The sequence below is a fragment of the Paramisgurnus dabryanus genome, chromosome 8 (genome assembly GCF_030506205.2).
Source record: "Paramisgurnus dabryanus chromosome 8, PD_genome_1.1, whole genome shotgun sequence".
Taxonomy (NCBI): Eukaryota; Metazoa; Chordata; class Actinopteri; order Cypriniformes; family Cobitidae; genus Paramisgurnus; species Paramisgurnus dabryanus.
The window spans coordinates 19421509-19430499 of record NC_133344.1 but is presented as its reverse complement, the minus strand read 5'-3'; the positions used below and the strand labels follow the sequence as shown (position 1 = coordinate 19430499).

At 34.6% G+C, this 8991-nt stretch overlaps 2 protein-coding genes across 2 annotated transcripts; one reads left to right on the top strand and one right to left on the bottom strand.

Moving 5' to 3' along the window:
• Nucleotides 1-2140: 2140 nt before the first annotated feature.
• On the bottom strand, nt 2141-3106 carry LOC135770404 (olfactory receptor 1M1-like). The gene has a single exon (XM_065280101.1). The coding sequence runs from the start codon at nt 3104-3106 to the stop codon at nt 2141-2143; it is 966 nt and encodes a 321-aa protein (XP_065136173.1).
• Nucleotides 3107-7706: 4600 nt separating this feature from the next.
• Nucleotides 7707-8672, top strand: LOC135770406 (olfactory receptor 1M1-like). Its single transcript, XM_065280102.1, has one exon. The coding sequence runs from the start codon at nt 7707-7709 to the stop codon at nt 8670-8672; it is 966 nt and encodes a 321-aa protein (XP_065136174.1).
• Nucleotides 8673-8991: the final 319 nt, after the last annotated feature.

Sequence of the window (8991 nt, the reverse complement as noted above, 5' to 3'; positions counted from 1 at the left end):
TATTTATGATGTTTTTCATATGATGAACCACCAAAAAAAGTTTGTGCTTTGAAAGTGGATAACTCTGGTTCTGTGTGCTCTATGGGACTGGAAACAGTTCTGGTTGTTACCAGCAGGTGGAAGTAAAAGCACAAAAAGAACTGAGTCTTTATCTTGTAGATGCTTAAGTTATTCTGAATCAACTGAAGGTTGGGAAATAACTTTTTTAGTTTTGAATATCATAACAGTACTTTGTTGTGTTTTACGCATACAATTAATAGCAAGGGATTATTCATGCAAACAACCAAAGAAAACGCTGTAAATGGGCTCATTTTGTAGAGGAGGAAGCTAAAAGATGATAAGCATTTGTGGCTATCTGCACTATCTGAGGCAGCTCACGCTCAAGTTTTACATAAGTTTACAGAAGACAATTTCATACCTCATACTTCATTAAAAGATTGTTGGATATGTGATGATAATAGAACAAAATAACGATGGAAACTTTTATAAAGGATTTCTGGCATTCCAGGACTTCAGCATCAATATTATGGCATTGTGTCAGCAGTCCTGTTTTTTGTTTATGTGTGTACACTGATGGGAAATGCTGTATTTATTAAATTTGTATTATTATCTAAGATAATCTATTTAAGGAATGGTAGTGCTGCTGGGTTCACTTGCTATTATTGTTTTCTCTTACTGTGCTATCATTGTGGCCGTTCTGCGTATATCGAGCGCTCAAGGAAGACTGAAGACTTTCTCCACCTGCAGTCCTCAGCTCATCATTATTGCTCTGTTTTTCTTACCCAGATGTTTTAATTATTTGTCAATATTATTTGTTAATATCTAGCAATATTAACATAAAGTTCAGTACTTATTTGCGATTGGTCATAATAATGATGTATAGCCTCTTGCCACCAATTATTAACCCATTTATTTATTGTTTAAGAACAGATGAGGTGAGAAAAGTCTTGGTGGCACGATTGCAAAGGACAAAAACTAGGCGTTAAATCAAGAAGGGTATGATCCATATGTCTGGAGTTTATATCATGACAGGACAGGGAAACACCTCAGACAGTTGTCCAGTGTATGAAATGATGTGTTTGTTTAATGTGTACAGTATACAGTTTTGTACAGTATATGTTTTTGTTAATTTAATAACAGTTTCATCAGCATCATCAACACACACAATCAGTGTCCTGTACATGTAATAAGAGCACCAGTGTAAATTAAACTGTTAGTTGCTTGTTTACTCAGTGTGTTATGATACATTTTAATAAATTGCTCTGAAGAAATGTATTCAATTGCAGATGTATTTTATTTGTATTTTTAAAAAACTAAAGACATGACACTATTTGCCACAATGGTATATTTTTGTGGTAACAAACCGATTATACACCAAAACAACAAGGCTTAAGGGCCACTCACACTAGATGAAAATGTTAACTATAAAATATAAACTTCAAAATCATTTAAACTGAAAGAGAATAGAAAGTTCACAACACAGCTATGACAATAAAACTACAAGAATTGTATCACTTTCATGGCAATTTTTTGTCAACAGATGAATGATATAATCTGACAGCAAATCAAATTTATTTAAATGTAAAGTGTTTGTGAAGTTTAAATAGCAGATGAAACTGGGGAAACTCTTTATTGAGGACCATAACATAAAATACCAGCTGGATGCGTTGTTGCAGTTGCAGTGAAATTGAATGTAATGTTTTTAGTCTACTACACTGACTATGCCAGTACAGATAATAGATTAAATAAAAATATACTGTATATACATTAAAAAACAAACAGCACACTACTTTTTGAAATGATCTTTTTAATTGGTGTTTTTTCTTCATATGCATTTAGAAAATTATTTAAAATGTAATTGATGGGATTTAACATTGTTAGAACAACAGATGACAGAGATGTGCTGATGACTCTTGCATTGAAGAAAAAAGAAAACATAAATGCAGTATATGTAGATAGGAAAAATAACAGGTCTTCAGGGACTTATTACATCCCAACATTTTTTTTTACATTAATTCATTGCATACATTGATCTATTCATTCTGTTTTAAAACAAAACTGTTACCAATTTATTATTAAAAGTTAATAAAGGAAAAGTACATTTACAAGTTTTACTGAATTACAATCCGTTTGAAATCCCTTAACTTGGTATAGAACTGTTTTTACACACTTTTCGAATTAAAAGTTTTATTTCAGCTGTGTTTAAAACATAAATAATGGGATTTAACATTGGCGGAGTCGCATATGCCAGAGATACGCTGATGATTCTTGCATTGGGGGAGAGATAAGTTGTTAATGCAATAAGATAAATGCAAATAATGGGGAGAAATAGTGAAATTACCAACAGCAGGTGAGAAACACAGGTCTTCAAAGCTTTCAAACGTCTTTCCCAAGTTGTGATTTTACTTAAGGCAAGAAAAATGCCTAGATATGATAGCAAGATAAGCATCAATGGTGCTATAAAGTATAATCCTGTGTTAAGTTTTGCTATAAAAATATTAACGCTGTTGTCATTACATGCCAACCTATACACTGGCCCATGATCACAAAAAAAACTTTGTATTACATTAGATTTACACATTGAAAGTCGGCTGATAAAATACATAGTCACGGCCATCAGAAATGCATTAAATGCCCATATTGCTGAACATATTAAAGTCATGACAGTATTTGTCACAATGGTGTGATATCTGAGTGGCAAGCAAATTGCAACAAACCGATCATATGCCAAAACAACAAGTGTGAAACATTGCGTTATATTAAAAAAGAAAACAAAAAACATGTTTGCCAAACAAGCATTATAGGAAATGTACTGTGACTCAAAAATAAACGTCCTCATCATGTTAGGAATCAGGGCATTAGTTTCACCGAAGTCAGCCAAAGCCAAATTAAACACACCAATGTACTTTGGGCTGTGCAGACTCCTGTCCAAGGCTATAATGAGAAGAACTGTACAGTTCCCTATTACAGCAATAATGTAAGTGCAAAATAAGAAAATATAATAATAGCGGCTGTATGGTACACCCGTAAGTCCAGCGATGAAAAAGTATTCAGGACGCACAATAGAGACATTCACGTTGAATAAACTGGTATCATTCGCATTCATGGTAACTTTGAGTTTGATCTTCTGCCAGGGCTGAAATTACAAGAATCCTTTAAAATGTACAGAAAGAAATGCATAAAAATGTTATTTGACACAAACAATTGTCAAATTCTTAAAATACACCTTCATGTAAATTAGAATATAAACGGCATAATAATTAAAACACAAACCTGTACAGATAAACTAAACATAAATTTAAAGAAAGCCTGATGACCAGTGACCGCTTGACAGTAAGCTTCTTTAAATGACTCAGCTGTGAATAAAAGCTTTTATTCTCTCATAGCAAAGATCACTGGATATGTTTGTCACTGAATCCAAATATATATCCATTTATACGACCCTAGTGACAGCATTCTGACAAAACAATGATGTAATACTAAATGCTTTAACCACGTTTGCATAAACAGTTTGTAGTTGACACAAGCTGTACATCACCTGTCAATGTTCTCATGTTGATTCAATTGCAGAAAATAACACTTTCAACACTTTTTAATAACACATTTACTCAGATGAATTGTTTTTTTTTATATATTTGATATACCGCCTGTATTCCCTCAATACCTTGCATCTACCTGATTCAACAATAAATAGTCCCCCAACACATGAACAGATTTGGTTATGATTTTAATACATAAAAATCACAGTGTTAAGTAATTGATCTTTTCTTACCATTGAGTGCGTAGGTAGGTATTCAGTAACCTTGGGCCGTGCCAGTGCCAGCTTCAGCTGGATTCAGCCTCGGAGCAGGGGCGATTCTAGGATTTTCATTTTAGGTGGGCTCAGCCCCCAATAAGGGTATGATAAAAAAATGGGGGGCGGACCCAGGGGTGGACTGGGACAATAATTCTGGCCAGGAATTTGACTCCATCCCAGGCCACCTTGCTGCTGCCGTCACCATGTTCATGTAATCCACCGGATTTGCTAATCTTATAGGTTAATATCATTAGTTTATATAGCCACTGTGTTCATCTGACTGGGAACAAATTTATACAGATGTAAAATATAGAAAAGGGGACTGACCAACAAGTGACCTTAATACCTTAAAATAGAGTTATAGTCTATGATGCGGTTTCAAGGACCGGGTTTAGATTAAGCCAGGACTAGGCCTTAGTTATATTACAATGTTAATAGTTTTTACAAATATACCTTACAAAAACATCACGTATGCATCTTGAGACAAAAGAATGTGACTGGTGTATTTTAAGATATGTTAGTGCAAGCTACTTTCTAGCATTTTAGTCTTGAACCCTCAAAAACTTACTAGGAATACATAATGTATACTACCTACCACAGCTGGCTTACACTTTTTAAAAGGGAGGGATCAAATTTTTAAATTAAAATATTTTAAATTAAATGAAACAAACATAATAATCTATACTTATATTAATAGATAAAAAAGTATTTTAAAGAACTGCAAATATAAAATGAAACGACCATAAAAAGCATGATTTGCACTTTCGATCCAGTTTCTCACAAAAACAAAGTTTTATAAAATGATAAACTTCACATATCACCCTTGGTGTTTCGCTGTGGTTGCATGAAAACAGCAGGACTTTTTGAAAATGCAAATTAATTATCTGCCTGATGTGTTCAGAGCAACGACTGTACGTAAAGCAATGCATCATGCCAGCACCTGATTTTAAAACATGTAATCAGCAATATATAGATGTGTGCTTTCACTGGTAACTTGACTGACCTGCTCTCTTATTGGCGAATATTTCTGTGATTTTGCAGCATCTCGCTGCATCTGTGACTCTCTCTGCTTCTCCTTTGCGCTGCATATTTGTTAGATAAAGCCAGGGTGCGATTTGTGAAAAAAACAGAGGGGGGGATGTTTTCATAGGCGTCGATTATAGCTCTAATAGCTTTTCTTTCCTCACACATATGAACTGTGATCATGCACAACGAGAAAACACGCAATAATTAAATCTTGAATGGCAAAACTATATGGCACAACGTAGTGTCAACTTAAACATAAATATGAACAATGTATTGATTGCAAAGTTAAACCATTACAGTAGAAACAGCTTTACTGCTGCTTTTAAAGTAATAACATTAACTTTACACCGCCATGCTGAGCTACAGTGCGCAAACTGGACGCGCCCGCACCTCGCTAAACGCCTCATCTGCATTTATCATGTGTGTAACTTCGACCATTCTCAGTGGTGTGACTGGGACACTAACTCTGCTTGTCATCATAAACAGATAATCAGATTGTTATGTTTATTCCCGCTTTATTAATATGCGGCTGAATATGCTGCCTTCCATCGTTTCGACACAGCTCCATAACCATCTCGCAAGTGTTGATAGGCTATTACTCGTGAGGTGTAACCGGGTTGGTAACCAATCAGATAGCGCCGTGGGCGGGACATTGAGCAAGTCTTCAGAGTGGTGAATACAGAGAGGCTGTGCGGCAGCTATATCAGAGCCATCCAAAGTAGCGCATTTTAAAATAAAATTGACTTTAATCAAACCACGGATCCGTGATAAGTTTTGTGATCCGTCTCGCCACTAGTGTAGTAGCACTGATCACTTTGAGGGGGGGGATAAATTTATCCCCATCAGGGATAAAAATAATTAAGCAGAGGCAGGGATACATTGACCAGAAAGGGGGAAATCCCACGCTTCCCCCCCCCGGCAAATCGCACCCTGGTAATAACGCAAAGTTAAACAAATAAGCACAGCAAACACAAAGTGTGTTAACAAAGTGGGTTAAACATACTGCAGTAAAAATATGGAGTTTTTAATAACATGATACAGTTAAGCAGCATCACATCACGGTTGAAAATGTGACAGATTTAATGGCAGTTCACTAAACAAGTAATTCATATTAAGCCACTTACATTTTAGGCGCAATGTTGACTGTTTTTGTTGTTTCAGCAGCGAAAATAGTGAAAGATAACAGCAGAACCATAACGTGTCAGTCTCACTGCAGGCAGCACTCAATCGTGTCTTAATGTTAAGCGGTGGCGCGCTTAGCAAACGACCAAACATATCCGCGCTCACTATTGACAAACCAATCAAATTCGTTTAAAATATTTTTTTTTTTTAATCAGACCAAACACATTTTTATTTTTATTCAGGAGTTATATATGTACAAAACAATAACTTTTAATTAATAACAGTGGCCTATTGATAAAAACATGGAGCTGTTGAACAGGTGAAGGGAGTCCGCAGGTTCGTCCAGGGCGGGCACTGGTGACTCACAGGGCGTCCAGGGCGGGCACTGGTGACTCACAAGCCTGCCCATGGCGCAGGGACTGAACTTGCCTTTGCCATGAGATTAAGTTCCTACGTTGCTCTACATCTTTTTAAGCCCGAAATGAAACAAAGTGTGAAAAGAAGACTAATATTTAAGGCATGTTAAATTATTTTTAGTATTAAAAATGTCACAATAAAATTCACATTATGTAATTTTACCATGAAATTTCTGATTCATTAGTTGTATATTATTTTACTGCCATCTACTGGGTGAATTTAAGTAAGTGCTGGACAAAATATATCAATTTATATAATTTCATGATCTATTATATTTAAATGTCTAATTCAGGGATTCATTTTGACATGAACTTGTTGTTATGACCTCTAATCTTTTCTGGAAACTTTTGCCACTTTACAGTTATTGGCAAAAAGAAATAAAATGTTACATGCACGTAGACCCAGCTACTGTATGTTAATCCCCAACTATTGTACTACTGCTCATTCTGTCTTTGAAAAGATAAAGTGTTTTTCTAATAATTTCTAAAAAACTATTTTTCAATAACATATTTCAGTATTAATTTTGTCAGTACTTTGTATAGTATTATAATTTTTTATATATACATTAAGAGGACAATAATGCTAAAGGATTTTTACTGGCTACACTGTGGCAGGCCTCACAAAGGTATTTTTGACACAACGCTTGCTCTTCCATGTACAAAACAAAAATATAAACAACCTAAATCCTTTCCAGAAATGCATAATATAAAAAGTAACTGTTGAGCAGGTCTGTGAAAAAAAGTATGTTTTTGACTAATAAACCTTTCTGCAGTTACACATTTCTTTGCATATTTTTATTTTCTTTTATTATAATTTACTAAAAAGCATAACACAATAATCAAACAAGCATCTTGCTGAGGACATGACCTCGTTGTCCTCAATAGTAGCTACAGCCATGTTGACAGGTGATGTTGACAGGTGATGTACAGCTTGTGTCAACTACAAACTGTTTATGCAAATGTGGTTAAAGCATTTAGTATTACATCATTGTGTTGTTTGAATGCTCTCGCTAGGGTCGTATCAATGGATATATATTTGGATTCAGTGACAAACATATCCAGTGATCTTTGCTATGAGAGAATAAAAGCTTTTATTCACAGCTGAGTCATTTAAAGAAGCTTACTGTCAAACTTTCACTGGTCACTCAGTCTTTCTTTAGATGTATGTTTAGTTTATCTGTACAGGTTTGTGTTTCAAATATTATGCAGTTTATATTCTAATCTACATAAAGGTCTATTTCTAGAATTTGACAATTGTTTGCGTGAAATAACATTTTTATGCATTTTTTAAGTATTCTTGTAATTTCTATTATCAGCCCTGGCAGAAGATCAAACTCAAAGTTACTATGAATGCCAATGATACCAGTTTGTTCAATGTGAATGTCTCAATTGTGCATCCTGAATACTTTTTCATCGCTGGACTTACGGGTGTACCATATAGCCACTATTATTATATTTTCTTATTTTGCACTTACATTATTGCTGTAATAGGGAACTGTACAGTTCTTCTCATTATAGCCTTTGACAGGAGTCTGCACAGCCCAAAGTACATTGGTGTGTTTAATTTGGCTTTGGCTGACTTTGGTGAAACTAATGCTTTGATTCCTAACATGATGAGGACGTTTGTTTTTGAATCACAGTACATCTCCTACAATGCTTGTTTGGCAAACATGTTTTTTGTTTTCTTCTTTGGTTCAACGCAATGTTCCACACTTGTTGTTTTGGCATATGATCGGTTTGTTGCAATTTGCCAGCCACTCAGATATCACAATATTGTGACAAATACTGTCATGTCTTTAATATGTTCAGCAGTATGGGCATTTAATGCTTTTTTAGTGGCCGTGACTATGTATTTTATCAGCCGACTTTCATTGTGTAAATCTAATGTAATACAAAGTTTTTTTTGTGATCATGGACCAGTGTATAGGTTGGCATGTAATGACAATAGCATAAATGTTTTTATAGCAAAACTTAACACAGGTTTATACCTTATAGCACCATTGATTCTTATTTTGCTATCATATCTAGGCATTTTTCTTGCCTTAAGTAAAATCACAACTTGGGAAGGACGTTTGAAAGCTTTGAAGACCTGTGTTTCTCACCTGCTGTTGGTAACTTCACTATTTCTTCCAATTATTTGCATTTATCTTATTGCATTAACAACTTATCTCTCCCCCAATGCAAGAATCATCAGCGTATCTCTGGCATATGCAACTCCGCCAATGTTAAATCCCATTATTTATGTTTTAAACACAGCTGAAATAAAACTTTTAATTCAAAAAGTGTTTAAAAACAGGTCTCTACCAATTTAGGGATTTCAAACAGACTGTAAAACTGTCCTTGTTTTTTTTTTTACTTTTAATAGTAAATTTGTAACAGTTTTGTTTTCAAACAGAATGAATAGTTAAATGTATGTAAGGAATTAATTTAATTTAATGTTGTACTGTCATTAAAGGTTGGAATGTAATAAGTCATGAAGACCTGTTATTTTTCCTATCTGTATATACATTGCAATTATGTTTTATTTTCCCTTAATGCTAGAGTCATCAGCAAATCTCTGTCATCTGTTGTTCTAACAATGTTAACACCTACACCCAGCCGACGTTGTATCTTTAGATTCTCAAAGATGCA